Source organism: Pelecanus crispus, chromosome 2, assembly GCF_030463565.1.
Source record: "Pelecanus crispus isolate bPelCri1 chromosome 2, bPelCri1.pri, whole genome shotgun sequence".
Lineage (NCBI taxonomy): Eukaryota > Metazoa > Chordata > Aves > Pelecaniformes > Pelecanidae > Pelecanus > Pelecanus crispus.
The window spans coordinates 51,210,410-51,234,849 of NC_134644.1; the positions used below are offsets into that span (position 1 = coordinate 51,210,410).

At 42.2% G+C, this 24,440-nt stretch overlaps 1 protein-coding gene across 3 annotated transcripts in view; it reads left to right on the forward strand.

The window, feature by feature from the left end:
- The window catches only part of TRAK1 (trafficking kinesin protein 1), a 56,337-nt gene extending 40,960 nt beyond the window's left edge, over positions 1 to 15,377 (forward strand). The window contains exons 13-15 of one of the 3 annotated variants that reach the window (XM_075704525.1): positions 1,591 to 1,806; positions 9,586 to 9,688; positions 14,579 to 15,377. In XM_075704525.1, coding sequence (XP_075560640.1) covers positions 1,591 to 1,806; positions 9,586 to 9,688; positions 14,579 to 15,377 — 1,118 coding nt within the window. Of the gene's footprint in view, positions 1 to 1,590; positions 1,807 to 9,585; positions 9,689 to 10,968; positions 11,042 to 14,578 lie in introns of those variants that run through there. The other 2 variants (XM_075704526.1, XM_075704527.1) reach the window with 2 other exon arrangements.
- The last annotated feature ends 9,063 nt before the right edge of the window (positions 15,378 to 24,440 follow it).

The following is a 24,440-nucleotide window of genomic DNA, read 5'->3' on the forward strand; positions in this document are numbered from 1 at the left end:
AAAACTTGACCTTTGTGACAATTCAGGAATAAACATAAGTTATACAAGTTATATGGATATTTTCTTCATTAGTTATTTATTCCAGGGTTGTAATTGTTTCTACTTCTTCAGCCTCAAGAGTACCAGTCTAAATCCTCTTTAGTCCCTCAAAAATTTCTTAAAGAAAAAAGCACTGTTATCCAAAGTAATATGGCAGATCCAATTATTCTGAGCTAAAAATTACACATTTCAAAAAGTGAGATAATTAAAATGCTACTCACTGATCCCAGTCACTCTACAGAAGGATGTTTTCGCTGTTCACTTCCTATTTACAATAAGCTTCCTGTAATGCAATATCCTTATTGTGAAATGACAATTTTTCTCATTCCATAGGATTTTTCTCAGATGCAAAATAATGTGTGTAAGAGCCATCCCTTCCCTAGTTATTACAGTAGTTTAGATGTTTACATGTACAATGCAAGGTATTACACCTTTTTTGTCTTTGAATACTGGTGAGATGTTTGTAGACCAGCTTGTTGACTGAGTCAGTATTCTGCTTTGGGGAGAGGGGACAGGAACAAGACAACAAAAACTGCTCTGATTTTTGCTGGCAGAGATTAAAATAAAGATGTTTTGTTTGTGTCACAGGACTTGGAATGGATAGTTTTAAGTCAGATGTTACAGCACAGTAATGATTGGTGGACACATAGAAAACTTAGGCCCTTGTGAGCAGTGTTTAATCACTACTTGAGGAATCAGATAAATCCTCCCCTGATATCAGTGGTCCCATCTCGGTGTATGTATCAATTTAATCTGATATGTTGCTGTTTCTGACTCATTGTCTCCTACTGAATGCTGAATATTGAATGCTTTTCTGTGTAAAATGCACCTCTTCCCTCACTCAAAACATTTTTCTGCCAAGGATGAAGCTACAGGTACAGTAGCATTGAGTTATGTAGTAGTTCCTGTAGCATAGGGGCTCAAGTAGGGGCCGTACAAGTATTTAGACTTGATGTATAGGTCAGAGGTATTATCTGCTTACACGTGCCTGGAGTTGATGTGGCTTTCTAACGTATGGTAGAAAGCTGAAGTTGCTGTGCAATCTGTGTGACTGCTGTCCTCCTGTTAGCCACTGGTAGTAAATTGTAGCATGTTTCTAGTACCTTTCTTAGCGTAAGCTTAATGCAAGAGTATGTGGTATGTGTTCCTCTCAGAGCTTTCTGTGATGATGCTCAGATAAACTGTTAAATGTTAATTCCTTCTATTCCTACTTAATCCTGTGAATTTAGGGGGATAAGCATATAAACGGGGAGGGGATGTGCGTGTGCACAAGTGTGCCACATCTTACCACCAGACTTTACCTATCTCAGTGCTTATGTGATCAGTTTATTTCATATTGATCTGGAAATGATGAAAAGTAGGTGAAGCAGTTTTGCCTTGTAGCTTGTCTTCTGAGAAATATTAAAGCCTAGAAATATTAAACCCAGAAACATTAAATGTTTGGAGCCCCCAGACATTTGGTCTTCTGGATAAACAAAGTGGGATTTTCTGCCTTTTAGATCCTGGATTGATTACTGATTTATTTTGCTTGTCTTTGTGTTGCCTTTCAAGGTTCTGCCACTTTGCACCACTGGCAGCAGCTGGCTCAGCCTCACCTGGGCGGGATCCTGGACCCGAGGCCTGGGGTTGTCACTAAGGGCTTCCGGACACTGGACCTGGACCTGGATGAAGTGTACTGCCTTAATGACTATGAGGAAGATGAGACAGGTGACATTTCTTACAAGGGCCTAACTACCTCGACGCCAGTTCAGCACACAGAGACCTCAGGTGAGAGGTCACAAGCACAAGTGACTGTTTCAGACAACAAGAATAACCCCCGCCAATCTCAGGCTTTCACAGAGGAGATGCAGGAGTCCACGACTGACGATGATGAGGGGTCTGGTGAGGGAAACTCATTAAGTCCAGTAAAACTGACATCTTTACAGGATTTTGATTACTGGGCCATTCTCGCATCTCTCCAGAACAGCATCCATAGTATTGCTTTGTGTGTAGCATCTGCACGTTAATGCGTGCAGTAGTTAGAACATAACCATTCTAACATTGGCTCAAAAACCCTTTCTTTAATAATCTTTTAATTTGACTTTTTTTCCAGTAACAGCATCTGTGGTCAATATTTTACTTTATTTTGATAAGAGAAGGCTGCTAAAAGGAAGTGGTTCGTTCACAAACCTTTGTGTGGCACGTATGCAACTTGTATGTGTATTTAGTGCACGCTCTTCAGTGTATATAATGTATAGACAATACATATTTTGTATGCCTATAGTGCAGATACTATGTTCGTAAGAGGTGATGACACGCTTTAGAATTTTATACTTTGGGGAAAAAAAAAAAGACTACATGATGACAAAAGGTGCATCTAAGTTGCCTTTGCTGAAACAAATGGAAGTGCCTTGAAAATCAAACAAAGAAATTCTGCGAGTTTTTCTGCAATTAATTCAGTTACCTCAGATACAGTTCCCTGTTTTTAAATTCCCTTTGAGATATAGAATTAAGAGGATGTTTTTATGCAGAGAATAATGACATTTCCTCCCCTTTCCTCTCCACCACACTATTAAATTCTCTCCTTCCTATTTATACCATATTAAGACTTAAACATTGTAAGTGACACAGTACTGCAGGAGTTGTTAGATACTCTGAACTGACATTTGTGGTCTATTATTGAACGAGGCTACAGGTTCTCAGACTACAGATGAGTTTGTGTGGTTTCTTTTTTTGTTGTTGGGTTGGGTTGCGGAGGGGCGGGGGGGGTTGTTTTAATAAGCTATATGAATCTTCGTTAAGATTTGCCAGTAGTAAATAATTATATCTAGTCCAGAATCAGAAAACTACCAGAGCTCCTTTTTCTTCAGACATCTTGTTTTTACATAGCTACTTTAAATGAGGACACTTCCTTCGCCCTCCTTTTTCTGGAATAGATCATAATTTATTATTTGACTGGTTGTTGGAAGATTAGATTGTCTCAGGGCTAGACAATAGTATTTCTGTTATTTTCATGAAGTGCAGAGTATCCTCAGCTCTCACTGAAATGGCAGTTCAGTGCTTTCAGCTATTGAATGTAAGCTACTTTTTGCAGTCAGTTTTATTAAGATTAAACCTAGAATCGTAGAATCATTTAGTTTGGAAAAGACCCTTAACATCATTGTGTCCAAGCATTAACCTAACACTACCAAGTCCACCACTAAACCATGTCCCTAAGCACTGTATGTCTACGTGTCTTTTAAGTACCTCCAGAGATCACTTATTTGAATACAGGTCACTGTTATTAACAGGTTATTCCCCAGTTACTGCTGATTTTTCCTGGGAGAGCTCTAGTTATCTCAGACAAGGTTTTTAAGCATATTTCCTACCTTATAAATTGGCAAGTAGATAAAAATCTGTGAAATTGTCCTAGTAATCTTATCTCATCATGTATTATTTGCTGAGTAATTTTGATAGGTTAGAGAAATAGAGAAATTGGTCAGTATGAATAACTTTGTGTAGAATAAACAAATGCATGGAAAACTTCAATTTCCCACTCTTTATCCTTCCTCCAGATTGCCCATCTGCTTAGGATTCAGGAGTATTCATGAGCCACATCAGTACTGGTTGCATTGCTCAAATGAAATAAAGACACTTCTGTATCTGCTTTTTGTTGAAGCAATTTGTCAGGCGGTATACAAGGAGAAGATAATTGTGGATGTTTTCAGAGTAGGCACTGCTAATGTGACAGTGCTTTTAGGATCCACAATCTGCCCACTGAAGAATACCTTTCGGGAGCCGAGATGTGTGCTTAGCTTATGAATTTATTTTGTATTTAAATGTTGTGCAGCCATTGCTCCTCTTAAAAAAAACTCCTCAGCATTCTTTCTGCCTCTCTTAGATTTCTCTATAAGAAATGCAATACAGGTAGGGGTGTGTACGGATGTGCATCTCCTTAGAGCGCTGTCACAAGTGCAAGGTTATGACCTCATTGCTTGCATGATTCCAGGGGAGATGCAAGGCAACAACATACAGAATAAGCTCTTGCTAGAGAATGTGGAAGTACAATAAAAAAGGAAGGGGAGAAATATCTTGGATACAATCTTTGGTGCTTTTGCTTGTAATCCAGGATACCTCCGTAGTGGAAAAATCTAGCTCAAGAAGTCCATAAAAGCCAGAAAGTATCTCCCTACCATTGCCACTGGCAGGCCATAGAGTGTGCCAGTCTAGAGCTACAGGTCTTCTAACCGGAGAGTGAAATGTCCTTGGAAATACAGTGCCTACAAGGACTGTTCCCAGCAGGTGTAAGTCATCTCAGTCTTCTGGGTAGGTGTCTGCCTCATTCGATATGTACGGTTCGAGGGTTGTATCTTACCATTTTTTCACTGGAGATGTTCTCTGACAGAGTACTATGAGGTCCTATTTTTATTGCCATTTTGAGGGCGTGTAGAGTGCTGCTTGAGATGAGCCCTAAGAGAAGTCATTTTAACATCCAGGCTCAGGAGAACAGACGTTGCTGGTAGTGGCAAAGATGTCTTGTAGCCAAAATAAATGTATTCATAACAGAGTATCAGTTGTTTCTTGTTGAGTGATGGATAGAGTCGGAAATCAATTCTGACTAAATAAGAAAAAGTTATGATCCTTGAATTTTCCTGTCCCTATGTTAAGACCTGTAGTATCCATTCATATGTAAAATAACTTCCTTACTGTATACACAGATTACATCCCAATTATGGCACTGAACATTTCAGAAGAAAGTAACGCACATGTAATTTATGACCCGCAGTTGGTCTGTCAGAGCAACATACTCTGCGTGAGCTCAGTATTTTATGGAGGATTGTAAATTGTAGAATCGCAGTTCTAGCCTAGTACCCAGGAATAGTTTGAAATTTCTGTATCACTTGAGTAGACTCTCAGCATAATTGGAATGGTAAAGAAATTATAGGATACGGCATTGTTAATACCATCTAGGACAAGTAATTTTTGCAGCACAAATTTTTAGTAATCTCAATATATTTTTTGTATTCTTTGAAAGAAACTGCAGTATATTATAAAGCTTGACAGAGTCTGTTTTGGGGGGAAGGGTTGTTGGGGTTTTTTTTTGTTTTGTTTTGTTTTACTTTTTTAATTCATTGCCTTTCAGGTTTCCCTTAAAAAACCCCAAGCCATCCAAAGCACTTGATAATGTTGTGAATGTTCTCATTTTGAAGTTGGAAGGGCTACGCTTGATTCAGCATGTGCTTAATTGCATGCTAGTTTGGGGTGCATGAACTAGTCTTTCAGTACTTGTGTTTGTTAGTTCCACTGATTGATTGCTTTGAACAGATGTGCACAGCATTACGGGATCAGCCCTCTTGTACTGTGTTTAGACCTTGACAATGATATGGAGACCTTTCCAAATAGATGCCTAAAATCACAAAAACACATAATGAATGTCTTATGTTTGAGTTGTTTTCAACAGGATTACTATACATGCTTCCAAGAGGTTACCATTGTACAGAAAAGCAATAAATTTTGTAACTCTCTTAGGTATTGATGCATATTTAAATATATTTTATTTTCAAACAGCATGAATAGTTCACAGGAATTATTTCTTCAAGAAAAATCTGTCAGCATTTGCTATCTGTGCTGTTAAAATGCTAGAATTTTAATTTGGGATCCTAGCCTGCATAAAATCATGTTAAAGCCACATTAAATACACTGAATTCTTTTTACATCTGTGCTCCATGGTTATATACATATGAGAAGGAGGCCTCAGCCAGAAGAAAGCTAAGAAAATACTGTCCAAAGAATACCTGCCTTGGTTCAGTTTTTCATCTCTTGCTGTTTCCAAAGCCAAAATAAATGGGAAGTTTGGAAATGCAGATTTAAGAAACATAACAGGAGTAAAGCTCCTGGCATAGATGTATGGATCCTTGGAGATTTTGAGCATTCATGGTTACCCCTGAAACCAGTGTTTTCTGAAGGACATTATGGCGATGTTTTCTGAAGGACGTCTGAAGGCACCTGAACACCTTTAGGAGAGCACCATGCTCATATTTTACAGCTGTTGTGTTTATCACCCATCTCCATTTTGTTGTAGTAGTTAACCCAGGCATCAGCTCCAGCATACCCTGTATTTTCCCTGATCTGTCAGCCAGGAGTTTTTCAGGACAGGTGGCACTGGGTATCAGAGCTTTCACCTTCAGTCACCTGGAGGGTGTGAACTCTGCTGAATTTAGAGAGTACATGAAGCAGCTGTCTTGTCCTGTGGATCCTAATGGGGTTTGTGACCTAGTTTTCAGGAATTTCACCTTACCAAAGAATGGAGTTGGTGGCATAGACTGGCAAAAGTGAAGTCCATAGCTTTAAAGTTCATTTCTGCATAAATCTGTACTTGCCAGAATAGGTATTTATATAAAATGCGAAGATTTACTGGCCGCTGTGAGCTCTCTGCCTCTTCACTATTCATCTAGCCTAATAGTGAATTTGAGTTCGGAACCAATGGTACAAAAGTCAGTGGTGTTTTAGTATAGCTGCTTCTTACAAATCTTCCTCAAACTCAGTTTGTCTGACACCTTTTGTGGATGGGGCAGGCCACTAATTTACCTACTGTAACTTTGTACCTTTCTCTGCATGAGCTGCTTGAAAAATCCAGATTAAATGGTCTTCTGAGGCTTCCCTGAGCAGAAGATTGTGTCCTAAACTCATTTGTTTTGCTGTTTGCACCTGGCAGAATGGCCCATAAGCTCTGAGTACTGAAGCTGGATCTGAAACAGCTCTGAGCTATGTACAATCAGCTTTGTGTTTTGAGTGGAGAAAGCTCTGTTTTACCAGAAGATGGAGCTCTGCAGTCAGTTTGACGAGTACCTGCCTTTTTCTGCAGTATTTTAAAAGATGTTCTTTCAACAGTGTTTGTGCTTACAGGAGAGTCTCTTTCAGCTATCATGTTTTGCATTTTTTCCAAAATACCTAAGAATTGTTTGAGAAAGCTTAATAAGGTAAAGAATCATTAATTGCTGAGACACAAAACACCATCCAGCAGCAATCTAAGGTTTAACTTGAATTTTAATTTAGGGGAAAAACGCGCATACAGTTTAGTTTATGGTTTCTTGATGGATGAAATTACATGATGTTTCTGTAAATTTTGTTAAACGCTTAGTTATGTGCAGATTCTTTTTCATACAGATATGAAGCCTCATTGTTAATCATCTACTACTATGAAAAAGAAGGTGTAAATAAAACATTTGGTTTCAGACACAAGTCACATGGAGCAGGTGTTTATATTTAAAATAATACTTTGCTGTATGTACATGTAAAGATAGGTTCTCTTATTATAAACTTATGTATTACTTCCTCACAAACTTATACCAACTCAGGAGATGGCCATTCTGATGTAAAATTACTAGGTTAGGAATAAATACTTTTGTTTCTATTTTGTAAACTTTGTTCATTTACAGCAACAGGTTCTCACTCTCTTTGTATTGTGTCCAAAGGATGGAAAATGCTACAGCAATATGATACACCCCATTGTTGACTGATGGAGAATGAAGCTGGTACAGGACTTTCTTAGTGGTATTTGAGGGTGGAATACGTCCTTGGAAATTGATTATTCTTTTTTTTTTTTTAATAATTTCAATTTGTTTCCTCTTACTGGAGCCAGTGATTTCTCTACTTTTAGCAGCCTTCTCCTATCCCTGACTCATTAATAGCAATGAGTCTTGCTTTTGCTAATGCAGCTATGTATCTTCAATGTGCCTGTTTCCAATCTGAGGGGGTGCCCAGTGGATATTACAAATGGGGAAAATGCACTTACTGTATTACAGCTATGTGCTTTGGGTTGAGCTTGCAATCTTAAACCAGCATTGCTTTATTCTGTTCTCTATTCATCATCCAGGGATAATTGCTTTGTTTCTACCTGATTTATGTTGAAGTCCTTTGTTTTCTCTAAATAACCAATTTTTTCATGTCCAGTTATTTGAGCTCTTTCTCCAGATTTTCTTTTAACTCTCTACAATATGGAGAGAATCATGATTGCTAGGCTGTGCTCCCTTGTAATAGCTTTTATAGTGCTCACACTAATCTCTAAAGCAACTGGATTCCTGAAGCATCATAATTACCGTCTCTGGAGGTGAAGTAGAGCTTGTTGTTATGTTATGCTGTGCTAACATTTGAGTGTGTTAACATGACACTCCAGTGGGTTTTTAGAAATATCCTTCTTTAATGTACAGCAGTACATTCCAGCATTAACTAGAAGTTACCTCACATTGTTTGCTTAGCCACTTCTGCTTCCACTGTTCACACTCCCCATGCTCCAGCCTTCACACACTGCTTATATGTGTTCTTAAAGGACTACCTAACTGCACACACTATTTTGGAGCTGTGATACTTTATATAAGAAAAAGGGAACACAGCCACAATTAAGACTTGCCTTGCCTCTGCTAAGCATCTCTAGAAGTTCAGAATGGTGTCTGGTCTAGTTGGTCTGTCTGTCTGTCCTTTGCAATGTGTTGAATAGTTGTGTACTGTGGTATTAAAATGTGGCTTAATCAGGGAATGGCTCAGGGGGTTGGGTGGGACTGAGAGGGAAGGAGCTGCACACAATTCTTATTGTGCATGTCTTTTGACCACTGCTAAGTTTGGTTACTAAGTAAGAGAACCTATGCAATCATGATATCTTTGATGTAATATTTAACTCGGGGTGTTTTTCAACCAGCTTTTCAGATGCATGGCTCTTAAATTTTGTAGTTATTTTGCAATGGCCACAGCTGCATTATACAGCAGGTTAGTATATCCACAGAAGTAGCTCTACTAAGAAGAAAGAAATGGGCCCAAGTTCTTAATTTTTTTTAAATTATGAGCTGTATTGCTTCTTTCCCACACGACTGGTATACTGACAGAGTGGCATCTTTACAGCCACATTTGTGGGGAAAATGCTTTACTACACTGTTTACAAATCTTAAAAAACCTGCTATGTTGTGCAGCTGAGGGCATACATTCTTAAAGAACATGCACAAGAGAAATGTCACAGATGTACAGTAGTGGATCCAAAAAACAACCACTTTCCTTACTGTGGATGCAAAAAGTCAGACATAGAGAAATAGTACTATGTGTCCATCCCCCCCCGCCAACTTTTCAGTCTGTATTCCTGTAGCAAGCTGGATCCATTACTGAGAAGTAATGAGGATGCCTTTTTGTGGATCAATCTAAAAGCTGAAATGCATAAGCATTCAGAAAATTTTAGTGCTCCTGAGCTGGTACTAGAAAATGCTGCTTGTAATTTCCACTTATGCAAGTTGCTAGTTTAGATGAGTACTAACATTTCAAGCACTGCCTTGTCTAAATTTGAGCAAGACTTATCTGCAGTGTTAGTGATCATGGGGAAGTTTCAGCAGACCCTTTTAGCACTGGCCTTGGAGTCCTAGATGTGCTTGTTTTGGAGAACAAGTGTTTGTTACAACACTGTAGCACTTCTGTATTTCGCTTTTCTTGCATTGATCCTGTCTGAGGTACCTCATCACTTTTTTGCATCTGTCTTATCAGCACACAGAAGTTTGGTTTTCCCCTTTTCTGTGTAAAATGCAAAGAATTTGCTTTTTTTTAATTTAGTACCTCATCCTGGGAAGTGCATGTCACAAACCAACTCCACCTTCACCTTCACCACCTGCCGCATTCTGCACCCTTCCGATGAACTCACACGAGTCACACCAAGGTAAGGGTTTCCCATGATGGCAAAGCCTTCAGATCTGTCAGTTTTACCTGTAAGGAAGTGCAAAGTAATGGCATAAGCAAAAGCATTAGCCACATCGTTGAATTACAACATACCCCCAAATTATTTTCCCCATTTTGAGTTACATCAACCTGATGTTATTTGAGAGGAATGTGTAATGTTTTAGAAAGCCAACCAAGATACCTTAAATTTCGCTGTCTCTAGTTAAAATATTGCAGAATCAGATATAACTAAGTTGCCTTTCAGTATCCAAACCTGACTACCCTTGATCCCAAACCAGTTGTAGTCCTCATGTGTGAATGCGCAGAATGTGGTGTCTCACAAAAAATATGAGAGAAATTGTTCCAGGGAGGAAAAATCTAAATCTTTGGCGCAGAAGAAAAAGGGATGCACAGGTAAAGAAATCCGGGAAGTACATGAGGAATGGAGGAGGAAATATGCCTTAATCAAAAACAGGGAGCCATCTACTTTCTTCCTTGGTGTAATTGTTGGAAATGAGTTCATAGTAGCCAGGCTGGAACTAATTAACTGGCTTAGTAATAGCAATTGGCACGTATAGGCAATACATGCCGATAGAAGGCAATTCTATAGCCTTATAGAAGGTGAAGATCTGAGAACCCAGAGGGCGTGAGTGAATTTCATATCTGAAGAGGGAACTTTCCATCCTTAGCAAATCAGTATTTAAAGAACGTTTTTTCTGTTTAGAAGGGCAATGCCTCATCACTTTCTCTGCCCCTTCCAGCTCCTGTGTGGGAGTGTATCGTTGTGTAGGTTCAGAGATGATCTGTGTAGACTTGTTTAGACATGAGATGGGCACTGACTGCCTAAGGAACGCATGGAAAGTAAGGGTATTAAATAGGAAAACCTGTGAGGTGGAAACAGATGATGATTAAATGTAACTTTTCTGCTTCTCTTTCTGAACAAAGACAGTTAATTGTGGCCTGGCTGGTTTTTCTTTACTCTTTTCTGTCTTCCCTCCCCTCAATTCTGTTACTGAAGACATCCTTTTATTTGGCTACAGTTCTATTTTATTATCGTTGATTTGCTGTTAATTGTGGTCATAATAAACTCCTTGATTACATTGGTTACTAAATCTAACAAGTCAGCCATAATTGACAGCTAAATTCAGTACGTTTTCAGGTGACTTAGTTATGCCAAAGTTCGTTCATGCAGGAGGAAAAGGACCAAAATAAACAATATGATGTTTTCAGCAGGCATGTTTAAGGAGCTCCTCCTTACCAACTATAAATGATTCTTCACAGGTCATGTGAGGAGGACGAGGAAACTGCATTATGTCTTCTTATGCTGAGAGGAGGTATAGGGCAGACACTGTGACCCAGCGTGGCAGGGGGTGAGCAACACTGCCAGCAGCGTCTGTGCTGGCAGGGTCACGTACAAGGAATGCTAGTGTGTGTGGCACCAGCTAACCCAAAAAGTTTTGGTGTTTACCTACCTGGTTGCCTTTTAACCTAGCCTCTAACCCAGGGGACGCTCTAACCTGACTAAATTTAATCTAGCTAAATGAGGTACTCATTCATTTGTTTCTTTTCTCAGTCTAACTCTGAAACTGTTGCTGGGCTGAGTTGCTGAGGCCAGCTTGAGCCTGTTTCTGTGGTTGTGTCCAGGCTACTCTGCAGTGGTGGTCAGCTTGATGGGGAAAATATTTCCCAGTTAAAGCAATACCAAAATGATCAAACAAACCGAAAAAAGCAACACGCATTTAACAACCACTTTCATGCAGGGATGGGGTTTTTTGTTTGTTTGTTTGTTTTTTAATTGCACTGTAGTGTGTACCTGTGCTGACCAATTAGTAGAAATACTAATCTAAATATCTGTGCAACTGAAATTTGGAGCTGGAAAGAATGAAGCTGTTGGAGTTAGTAAGCCATGGGAGTGCTGTAGTTTTCATCTCATGGCTAGGACATCTTAGAAGCCTGATAATTAACATGCTATGTCTGGGTTTCCAAAATGTACTTGGTCATACCCTGTAGAAAGTCAGTTCACGCAGTAAGTTCTCTTTCTCTTTCTTTTCCCTCCCTCATGCTTTTCAAGACTACTTCTGTACTTCTGTGTTTAGCCAGTGTGGGAGATGCATCACAGTGTCTGTCACTGCTCTTTAGTTCCACCCTGAACTGGAATCAGAGCTATGAAGAAGCAGCTTTAGTCAATGCTTAAGAGAAGAATTGTGAACTAACTTCTCCTTTCCCCTCAGCCTTGCCTTCAGAGTGTGTGTATGTGTGCTGCTGCAGTGGGCGTGTGTGGCCTCCTTAGCTCTGCTGTGAGGAGTCCTTCTCCCCTGCCGGTGATTCGGTCCAGGCAGAATGAAGAGGACATAAAGAGAGCTTGCCTTAGCACATCTACCGCATGCACTGACAGCCACAGCACACTGGGGGGTGCAAGAAGACCAATTCCAGAGCCACTTAGCAAGGCTACTTTTCAAATTGCACCACTCTTAATACTAGTTTTCTCAAACATGTGTTTCACTGCAGTATACAGGTAGGAATGTACGGGATTACTCTTGTTGAATTGCAACTGCAGGGTAAAAATCCTTTGGCAGTTTCACTTGCTTTCAGTAGAACTTGGTACAGTTCTAAATTACCCTAGAGATCATGTTGGTCAGATCCTATTTAGCCATGGAAAGAAGACATGACTTGAGACTTCATAACATCAGGCTAATATTTCCTTAATTAAGGAGTGCCTTAAAGATGTTACTGATGACTTTTAGAGGATCACTGGATGAAAGTTTGTAGTGTTACATTAACTCATGTCAGCTGATTGCTATATACCATTAGACGAAGTTCTAAGCTCATCAGAAACTGGCTCAGAACAAAACACAGAACAAAACATTCCAGGATGTCTTACCTGACATTCACAGTAGTCTTGGTTTCCCAGAGTTCATTAATGTAAGGTGAAATGAGACTGCAAATTCCAGTCAAGACATCATCCAGGCCCTTTTGTGCATATGGGCAAAAAGGATGTGATTCATTCATTGACCTGAGGCTTCTCTATAACTGGAAGTCCAACCAGGTTGTCTCCGTATGGTTTTTTGATGCATTTCTCGCTACAGAGAACCCAACTTAAGTTGCATGTTACAGCTGAGCCGAACCAACAGTGTGGCTCTGCTGAAAAGGGAAGATCCTGCTCTTTCCCCTGTTCCCCCCCCAGCCGCTTAGTTTTTCTGCTCTCTTGCATTGGCTCTGTTTTTTGTCTGTCTCTTTGCTGAGTGTCTTCTACTTGCTAACCTGGCAAAATGAAGGGGAAGATTTCCTTCTTTGAACAGTGGTGAGCTCTCAGGTCAGTGAAATCTCTGTTAGCATCAAGTGTTGCATTGTTCAAGACCCTTTAAATGCCATTAGAGGGGATTAATCCATGCCTAGGAAATACTATCGTGGAATTCACTTTTTTGTGTATGTATATGTAGCAAAAAATCATAATTTCAGCATGGTTAGAAATAGTTGAAAAGCTTTTTTTTTTTAAGTGTCTATGGAACCCTTGGGATTCTCCCAGAGACATGAATTTGGAGTGTCATGGATGTTCCACATGCCTTGTTTCTGGAATAACTAAGTACACCATGCCTTATTCAATGAATGGTGTACCTTGGACTGCCATAAATTTTGAGTGGGAATTGTGCATAGGTAAACATGCTACGGCTAGCCTGATCTATAAGAACAAGTTTTCTAAGGATGGCACAGTAGTGCCAGAAACACTCAAACCTCAGTGTCGATGAGATTTCATACTGTGGCACAAAGGATCTGGAACATCTCCTTTGTGTTGGTAATTCTTTGGAAATAGGTGCTGCATTGAGTCTGTGTTCATTCAGATGGTCAGCTTATGGGGAGAGGATGGTCTACCAGAATGAGTTTTATTTGATAGGCTTCAAAAAATCCCAATCCCTAATAATTAGCAGTAGCGCGTTTAAGAAAACAAAATGCAGTAAGATAGCACTAAACGTAAGTATGTAATGTCTGCCACTTGTTCTAAATGTGTGGATTATTGCCCATTTAACATTTTCTTGTCAACTGCCTGTACACAGTTTATTTTGAGAAGAAAGAACTGGAATTGTGGGAGCAATTTAGCCATGTTTTAAACTATAGAAATTAATGTTTTACCAAATTAACAGTAGAATGGCTCTGTGTCGTATTTGGTTCGCTGCTGAGTTATCAGTTACCTATTGACCAATTGACAACCAAGAGCTTGACTGTATTTTCTCATCTCTTTTGATGACTATTGACACCTCTGAGCATCTCCATCAAAAGTCACATCCCCCATCCCCTTCCCCATAAATGAAAGCAAATTCAACAGAAGAATTTGACCTTGCAGAAGTATATGTTGGTGCAACGCCAACTTCCAGCAGCTTTGCTACAAATGCTTCTGTAGCAAATATGTTCCCTTTCTCCCTTGCTGCTTTCTCTGCTATGACCCAGGAGTACTAGAAGGACCAGCCATTCTCTGTGCTCAGAAGTGACGCTAAAAAGTAAATCTGTCTGTCTTACACCATCGGACAAATCCCCCAGTTGCCTTGTCTCATGGAAGCAACTGGGAGTTGTGACAGCTAGTAGATCAGGAAGAAAAACTGAAGGTGGTGATCACAAACCTGTCAATTTAATAGTTTATCAGAAGAAAGCGGTGATGTTGGGGAATGCCTTAATCCCATGAGACTGGGTGGTGAAGTATGCAAAGTGGAGAGATGCGTTTTGCAAGAGATGACGTTTTTGTACTCGTCATCACATTTGCAAGGAGCTAGGAACTGTCAGTTTCCTGTGCACTCTCAAAATGGATAAAAGGCCCTAGGGGTTCAGGGTTAAAATCTTGCTTGCAGTAAGTTTTAATTCCCTAGTGGAGAGAATAATTTGCCTGCTCTTTTGCTTTCAGCCTTAACGCAGCACCTACTCCAGCTTGTGGCAGCATTAGCAATTTGAAAGGCACCCCAGTGGCTACTCCCTGTACTCCTCGGCGTCTGAGTTTGGCCGAATCCTTCACTAACCTCCGGGAATCCACAACAACGATGAGCACATCTCTGGGGCTGGTGTGGCTGCTGAAGGAAAGGGGCATCTCGGCAGCAGTGTACAATCCACAGAGCTGGGACAGAGCTAGCAAAGGCACCCTCCTGAACACATACCCCCCTAAAATGGCGATCATTCCTTCCACTCCACCAAACTCACCTATGCAGACACCTTCTTCATCCCCTCCATCTTTCGAGTTCAAGTGCACCAGCCCACCTTATGACAACTTCTTAGCTTCGAAGCCTGCTAGTTCAATCTTGAAAGAGGTGAGGAATAAAAAGAACATCAGGAACAGTGAGAGTCAGACTGACGTGTCTGTTTCCAACCTTAATCTCGTGGACAAAGTCAAGAGGTTTGGTATCGCCAAAGTTGTGAGTTCAGGGCAAACGTCAGCTCCTCCTTTAACTGATGACCAGGGACCTCTTCTGTGTGGGGCACAGGGACCGGTGAGGGCCCTTGTTCCTGGAGGCCTGGCACCAGACGGTCTCCCATTGGGCTGCCCTGCCGTGACCAGTGCCATCGGGGGCATCCAGCTGAACACTGGCATCCGAAGGAATCGGAGCTTCCCCACCATGGTGGGTTCCAGCATGCAGATGAAAGGCCCGACGTCTCTCACTTCGGGGATCCTCATGGGAACCAAGCTCCCGAAACAAACTAGCTTACGATGAAGGACTTTATTTTTACAGCTAGTCTTTTTAAATAAAAATACTCAGATTCTTTCTCCGATCTTGTTTTCTTTTCCCCACCGCCCCTTCATTGCCTCTTGAGTTTGACAAATCAACTTTGTGCCTAATGGGAGAAATATGTAAACTTTGTACAAAATGTGTAAATATGTACCAGATCTGTTGTAACTAATTGGATTATTTTACTGTTCAATTGAGTGCAAAAGGCTCTACGCTATGATTACTGTATTAAGGTTAACTTGCTAACTTTTTGAAAAGGTTTTTTTTTTAAGATGCACTGAAAAAAACAAAAGAACAAAACCAACAAAAAATGACTTGACTAGGAAAACATGAATTCTGTAGCTAGCCTAACTTGAGTCGAAGGTGCATGGGAAGCTATTGAATGTGTTTTGTGAGACCTCACATTACATCACTTGAAGCATGGGAGCGTTAGTGCTTCATTAAATGCTGAAAAAAGCACTCAGTTTAACGTGGTAGTTTTAATTTTGCTTCTGTAGATGAGTTGAGCTGAGTTATTGGAGTGCCTGGCTGTTATGCCTGAATGGATGAAACTTTTTTTTTTTCTTTTTCTGTTCTGTATTCGCCTCCTCCCAGAGGTGCTAAACTTGAACCAATACTGTGTTGAGGTCAGCAGGTCTACTGGGTACCTGGAATATTGACATATTCTTACCACCGCTGTTTCATTTGGCACGCTTACACTCTGTGCGACTTCTTTTTTGGTTTTTTGTTTTCTTTTTCAATGCTGCACTGGACTGTGGAAGGGAAAATGCTTTACTATGTGTTGCTGCCACTGAAACACGTTTTGTCAGTGCCCCCAAAGAAAACAGTTTTCACAACTCATGAGGTAAACATGGCAGTGACTTCCTAGAAGTCAAAGTTGCGGAACACATTGACAGATAAGAATGTTATAAAAGAACATGTAGCAAAAACAGCATTAGGAAAAGGTGTGTCCTTGAAACCTCAGCAGAGAACCACAAAAAACATTTAGTAACGGAATGGTACAAGCTGGAAAGAGCAACTTGCAATCCTTGTGCTGATCTTCAGGTTTCACGCATGTCGAGGACCATGGCCTTGTAAGCAGGGTGAGAATATTCCCCACCCATTTTCTGTTTTCCTTTTTCAGAGAAACCTTTTTCATCCAAAGTTGGACCTTAGCAGAGGTAAAAACACGGGAAACACTTTATTCCACAATGTTTTTAAACAGAAAAAACGCCTCCTAATACCAAACATATAACCCCCACTTTTTCACAAAAGAAACAAAAGACCTCACACAATCTCTAGTTACAGCCAGGTGATCCTAATTTATATTGCAATTTTTTTCTGTGTTTCTCCCAAACTTCTGCTGCGTGCTTGTAGAAAGAATTGAAATATCCTGGAACTGGAGCAGACTGGAGGGAGCTTGTTTCTAGAGCTGAGCTTGCTTCTAGAGCTGAACGGAGACCTGTATTTTTTTTTTGAAGTGGGGACCGGGAGGAGTGAAGGGGGGAGGGTTTAACATCTGCTTTCTTTTCCTTGCACTTCTTGTGGCATTTAAATCAAGCTCCCCATTTGTTACCATAATCACACTACACATAACTGCCGTGAATTGCTGTTTGTACCAGACTGTTACTAAATCATTAGCACTGATAATTTCTTGTATAAATTAAACTGTCTTTTAGTCTTTGTGATGAGAGATGGGTGGGTGTTTTGGGGTTTTTTTCTGAATGAAGTAGTTATTGCAGTAGTGCTATGGACACTAAGGATATTTTTTGAGAAAGAAAAAACACATCGGTCAGTTACTGCATGTGTTTGAAGACTTCTATTTATTCTATGAACTTAAAATGTTTCAGTAAAATGTCATCAGCTCTCTTTGCTGTTGTATGTGTGCACTTATTGCAAGTAAATTTCAGTATCTTTTTATTTGAATGTATCTTAAAACAGTAGGTAGAATAACTGTTGATGCTGAAAAAAAATCATGGACTTAATGGACCATTTTATATACCAAGAGGAAGAAAGCAATACCCTATGAGAACGTAAAGTGTAGAAGTTATTCATGCAATCGGGAAGCATTATTTAGCCTTTAAATAAACAGTAGGAGCTGTCCACCCACCGGAGAAAGCAGTTGTAACACATCAGAAAGATGAAACTTAAATTTTTCTTCACTAATATCAATAAAATAACAGAAAAGTTGCATCATTGTGTGTTATTCAGCTTTTTTCCTGTTCTTTTAAGGTGATAAATATTCCTTGATTAGGACCTTGATCCCTTGCTTTCATCTCTCAGTCAAAGCAAAATAAGAGGTCATCACCAGGTTTGGTTTTTAAGTTCTTAGACACAGAAGTGGTTGAAGAGTTTTGAGATTTTAAGATTGCTGGAACTAGTGAAACTTAGGTCAAAACAAAAAACATAGAAGTGAATGCAGTTTTTTATTTTTACTTGATTTCCAAGAAAGACGAATTGGCTGTTGTGTGGTTTGTGTGTTTTGAGCAGAAGAGGCGTGTGAACTCTCCTGCCTGAAGTGATGCAAAAACTATAGTGACAAAATGTAAAAGTACAGAGTAAGGAGGAAACATCCTGTGTTTTCCAAGAGACAGAAGTGAGGTCTGCTGTTAGCCAGTATCTTTGTTACTGAGGGAGGAAACGGCCCACTGATTAAATGGCAGGTAATGAGAAACTCAAAAAATCCTGCACACGTGGTGAGAGCTAACTAGTGATAACGGAGCTCTCTGGAGGAGGGGGTAGTTGGGCAATAAATCATAGAAAGATTAGACTGTCTTGTACACTGAGCAGGGGGATGTCAGGGAGGTTGGGAGGGAAATAATACCATTTATGTCACATACTTACTACAGAGAGAAAACTGGAGAGCCGTAATGCCAAAATAAACTTTTGGAGGGCTTGCATTAGTATGACGCAGTGCCACACGACAGCCGCGAGGAAGGCTGATGCCATGCTGCCCTGGGCACATCCAGGTACTGTGACAGTGAGTACGGAAACTCATTCTTCCTGTCTGCCCGGCTTGGAGCCTGGGGGAAGCTCGTGATCTGGAAGTTAATGGATAACAGGAGGGATTGGGGAGGACAAGCACAGTGCATCCAGGCCTGAGGACAGGCTGAGTTGAACAAGTGCCACTCCAGGGAAGGGAGGGAGCTGAGGCTGGTCCATAGGGTGCCTGTGCCTTTAGGATGAGTAGGATTTGGGATTCAGTTAACCCATGGGAGGGTGCGTACATGTGAAATGGGAAGGAAATCTGGGAACCATCACAGATGTGTGCAGAAGAGAGAGCAAGGAGGGAAGCCCTGATGAGTACTTGTAGTGGGACCTATTAACGAAAGTTGATGCGTAAGGTTTAAAAAAAGAAAAGTTCTAGTTGGAGAAAACTGCGTAGCAATAAATACCGTATTGGGATATTGTTTGGTCCATCTGGACCTGATCTGTCCCTCCCTCCTTTAAAAAGCAAATATTCACAGACATGAGCCTAGAAGGACTCCCACTTAAAACTGGACAGTTTTGACATCATAGGGTCTACCTGCTTGTATCTTGTTGCAAGACTGTAGTATCAAGACATAAGCATTTTGAGGAAGATACTTTCTCCTATTAGAGCTAAAAAAATAAGATTTTTAAGTAGTAATTCAGACTAGACAAGTCCTTTTTTTACAGGCTTTTATGTTTTATCTGGATATCGCAGTGGACAAGGTCAGGCGCTGGTGGCCTCACGTGGTACCTTCCTGGGCCTTTGGGAGCAAGGACCCAGCCCCGCAAGTCCAGTTCCTGCATTCCTTTGGCTGTTGCCTTGGTCAGAAGCTTCAACCCCTGAGCTCATTGACAGTGCAACCAGGGGACAAGTGACAGTGGTGTATGAGCCAGGAAAGGCAAAAGAAATGAATGTGCAGCAGAAAACGGGAAGGTAAAATTACTTGATTGCACCCAGGAAGGTTTGTAAGGCAGTTGTATGAGTGATGAAAATTAAGTGTAACGCAGTTCCCTGAACGGTTCTACACCAGCCCGGCTGCTGCTGTGCTGGGTAGCCCTGCAGAAACCCACCTCCTGGGGTCCCACCTGCTTCTAGAAGGAGCTGTTTGTCGTATAAGATGCTTTCAAATGACCTTCCACAGCTTACATCTGCTAGTTGTAAGCCCTCACGAGCTGCAAAACAAATGTTTGCTAGTTCTGCGTAAACTGTTACCTTATGCCAGGTAGCCTACTGTCCTCAATTTTATAAGCTGCGTGTGTGGTGGCATTTCCCCTGTCCTGGCAGTTCTTGCTGTACCTGCAATAGCCCCTGGCTTCTCTCTGCTTCTCGGAGCACCCCTGTGCTCCCCAGCACTTTCTGTGGCTCACAGAGAGCTCTTGGAAACCACTCGCCCACGCAGGGTGGGAGCCGTTCTGCCACAGGAGCTGCTGCGGTACCTGCGGTGCAGCAAAGGCTACATTCTTCACCAAGAAAGGAAGGTACGTGCTCAAGTGAAATACGCCATCAGCCCTGCCGTGGTTTAGCCCCAGCCAGCAACTAAGCACCACGCAGCCGCTCGCTCACTCCCCCTACCCCGATGGGATGGGGGAGAGAATCGGAGGAGTAAGAGTGAGAAACACTCCTGGGTTGAGATAAGAACAGTTTAATAATTGAAATAAAGTAAAATAGTAATGATAATAATAACAATACAATAATGATAATAATAATAATAATAATATACAAAGCAAGTGACGCACAATGCAATTGCTCACCACCCGCCCACTAATACCCAGACAGTTCCCGAGCAGCGATCGCTGCTCCCCGGCCAACCCCCCCAGTTTATATACTGAGCATGACATCATATGGTATGGAATAGCCCTTTGGTCAGTTTGGATCAACTATTCTGGCTGTGCCCCCTCCCAGCTTCTTGTGCGCCTGGCAGAGCATGGGAAGCTGAAAAGTCCTTGACTAGCACAAGCAGTACTTAGCAACAACTAAAAAACATCAGTGTGTTATCAACATTCTTCTCCTATTAAATCCAAAACACAGCACTATGCCTGCTACTAGGAAAAAAATTAACTCTATCCCAGGTGAAACCAGGACAGGTCCCCAGCCTGCGTAGCCAAGGATCAGCCCTAATCTTCAACACCGTATGAGCTTCTAGCCTGTGGTTCTGTGCTGTTACACAGCTCTGAGCCAGGAGATGGAAAAATCCCCCTGTGACACTGTCGATGTTGCAGTTCTGCAACACTCTGCTCACTTCTTGCTCTATTCTCTCCTCGCAGCAGCAGCCCTATCCGCACGCAGCCCTGGCCTGGGTTTGCCTCCCTGCCTGCTCCTTGTCATGTAAGAGCGCTGGCTGCCGTTTGCACAGCCCTCTCAGCTGCTGTCATTTCTGGCTGAGCTACACTGGGTGCTGTGGTGACACTCAGGGTCCTGGGTGAGTTTGTATAGCACAGGAAGCATCTTTTTGGGGTATCCCTTTTACATCTTTTCTCCTTCCCAAATGAATAGCTTTTTTTCTCCGTAACTCATCCTTGCTGGTGTCCATGAATGCTCCTGCAGTGATCTAAATCTTTGGCTTTGGAAAGAATAAATATGTGGGGTTTGCTGTTCATGCTGTATCGTTATTTTCTGACTTTTTAAAAAGTATCCAGAAGGATGCATGTAATGCTGGATTTGTTCGCTTCTTTGTTTGGAGATACGCATCTTCTGTGCCAGCCAAGCGAACAGCAATGGTGTTTCATAAGTGAGTGCACGTGGATATACTGACTTTCAGGCTATTGTGTCTGAAGGTGAATTATAAACCCAGCTTTCCCAAAGGCCTGAAACTCTACGGAAATGTGGATTTTATATGACCATGAAAATCCAGAGGTTTAGGATTCACTGAAGGCCCTACAGAAGACCTGGGCTTCAAGGTTGCATTCCTGGAAAAGGAAAGTGGATCAAATACCCATGTTGACAAAGAAGGCCACAGGGAAACCAAAGAGGGATTAAGTGCAGCCCACTGAGGTCAAGGGAAATCAGAGCTGAGTCAGGCCAAACTCCTCAAGGTACAAAAGGAACAACTGGAGACTGTGCAAGGGTAGGAGGTCTACTGGGGTGCAGGACCGTTCTTCTCTGTGAGATGCTTCACCCTAGTGATTTCAGTGGATTTTGGAGGAAACGGCCTGTTTCTGCTTCTGGAAAAAATGCTGGTATTTGGAGAGTGTCTTAGTTTCTCCTTCAAGACGGTAAAATATGCCACAGGGTAACAGACTGCATGAGCCATCTGGAAACTCAGCTGACATATTTAATGCATTCAGACGATTTCAAAGCAGAACAGAACTCCTGCATAAACTAAACGTCAGAAGGCCAGAAAGCTGATGAATTGGTGCCTCTGCTCCATCCTTGCAATATCCAAGTATCTCAGAAACTTTACTGGATGCATCTTCACTATACTACAGCAAGGAACGTGGTCATCCACCTCTGAAAGCTGGGTTGCAGGTGAGAGGAGGATAAGGTGCTGAGAACTGTGTGTCTAAGACTGGCCTGTGGACACATAGGATGTTCCTTGGAGAGCCAAGACGGGTATTTCAGCCTTTTGAGACTCTTCCCTCCTTCCTTTTGCATGTCTCCGGAGCACTGGATGGCCCCACAACTTAATGCTGTAGTGCACAGATGTTTAAAGTTGCTCCCAAATTCCTGAACACATTTGTCAGCAGCTCCCCACATCAAATTGAAAAGTCCAGCAATGTCGCTGGGATGTGTCCTGCCTTCCTCTGGTACATACAGGATCTGCTGCCTGTAGCTTGTATTCACGTTGAAGAATTAGCATTGTTCAGCTGCGCTATGGCATCTTGCTGGGCGCCGTTCAGACCTGCTTTAATTCAGTTAACAAGCCAATTGAGACCACAGAATAGCAAGAAAAATAATAAAAGGCCTGAAACTTATTGGTGTTTAGCAATGGCCTTAGCTGTAATGTAGGCAGTGCGCTTTCATGTGAGAATGGCATATACTCAAGAAGCCAATAATGTTTGTATTTAAAAGATTATAGAGATTTTTGTCCTGCTGAAATAGGCTTCAAGCTGTGCAGAATCCAATTGCCGTTCAATTGACACAGGCACTTAGGAATGACTAAAGCTTTAACAAGCCCACAGCCAGATTTTTTTCTTTCTTTAACAGAATTTTCATGAACTCAGGGGATACAAAAATCAAACAGACAGAAAAGCCTTTCACCGCTCTGCTAGGACATTATAACACTCGCGTTTTGTCTGACTTGCAAATTCCTCTGCTCAGGCCGTGGAGAGGGACCACCTGGTTTGCGCTCAGGGTGCTGGAGCTCACCAAAACACACAGAGCTGGGCTGCAGCAGGGAACATCTGGCTGTGGTGTGTCCTCAGCCCAGCCTGGCTGCTGCCCCACGTGCAGCAAGGACAGAGGGGCCGGTGACACAGCAAAGCATGGAATAGCTGAGCAGGATCCACATGCGTTCCTGTAACGGAGCGCATGTTGCCGAGAGAGGAGACTGCGGTGCAACGGGCAGGCAGGAAGGCAGGCAAATTCACCCTGGAAAACCAGTACCAGCTCCAGTGTCTCTGAATAGCTGAGCACTGGGTTCTGTGATCTGCGTGCTGCATTTTTTGCTTTTAGTACTTTTTGTTTAAAGCATATGAAACACCAGGGCAGATGAGACTGTCCAGGAATCAGGTGCATTGATACAGCGGAGCTTTCTCTTACGTGCTGCCCCCAACTCCCAGGAAGAACAGCCTCGCTCTCGGGGGGCTGCTCGGATTTCCCCTCGCTCCCAGGAGAAGCACTTGCCACTTCTACCCTCTTTTCACCGCTGCCATATGCATGGCCCTGCAAGGGCAGAGCCACAGGCTCTTCCCTGCTCATTTATGTGGAGTTTGCAGTAAGCTGCTCTGTTCATGGAGATTTGCCCAGCACCCGTTTTGAAATTAAGTTAATAAAGCTGGAACAGAACTAATTGAATCAAGTGCACGGAGAAAACAGTCTTTAAATGCAAAAAAGGTATTGATTTGCTATTTTGCCAGTGTTAATTTAGCCCCTACGCACGTGCTTCCACAAAGATGCATTTGAGTAAAGCTAAATTAAATGTCAGAGAGTTGGCAGCGCTGGGAAAATCACCTCCCAGACGAGCACCAGGAGGCTGTGCCAATGCGCTGCTGCGTGTGCTGAAATCTGCAGGACACTTCTTGGCCCAAAGCCTTTGCTGGACTCGAGGGTCTCGTACCCAGCTGCAGGGGCTCCGTCCCCGAGGCTGCAGTTTCCCTTGGGTTAAAACAGAGCAGCCTGGAGAGTGGCTTCACTAATGCCCTGGCATGAGCATTGCAGCTACCAGGGTTGCTTGACTTTCCCGAGTTTGCTGTCTGCCCTGTTTAGCTCCAGTTAGCACCTCCAGGTCGGGTGGGAGCTGAACGATATCTCAGCAGCCTTTACAAACCTTTTCCCATCTGGGAAATTTCTTCTGCTCCCAGAGGAGCAGGTGACTGATGTTTTGAGGAGGAGGAGGATGTTGCGGAGCGGTTTACAGCCAGCTCCCCCTTGCCTTCAGGAACAGAGCTGTGCCTAGAGCTACAGTTCCTCTTATCTTAATGATTACTACACTTGTCCCCAAACCAGCCCTCCTGTGGGTGTTAAGAATGAAGATGTCCCCTGCAGCTAAGTTTGTATCTTAGCAGCACCCGAAAACCCACGTTAGTCCTGAGCTGCGTTTTAAAAGAGGGGCTCTGGAAGAATTTAGGCCTGCAGGTCCTGACTTGCGATCCTGAACAGCTCCCTGCCCGGTGCTCCCACTCCACGAGGATGCCTCACCTGAGCAGGGCTGTGGTTTTGCAGCTTTGCATTGCCTTGGGGTGCGTCTCCAGGCTGATTTGTCAGGGCTGGGCAATTCAACACCTGCCTGAAATCCAGGTGAGGTTGAATAAGAAGCAGTTTTCTGCTAAAAGGCTGAGGGACGGGTGGACCCAAGAAGCATCTGCAAACACAGCAAACAGTGGCCGGACGAGGCTGTCTGCAAAGCGCACTTTCACTTGATAGTTATTTCAATGCCCAGTCGGAATAGGGCCCCCATTTACCTGTCCCGACTGGCTAAAACCTTCTGTCTGGGGATAGGG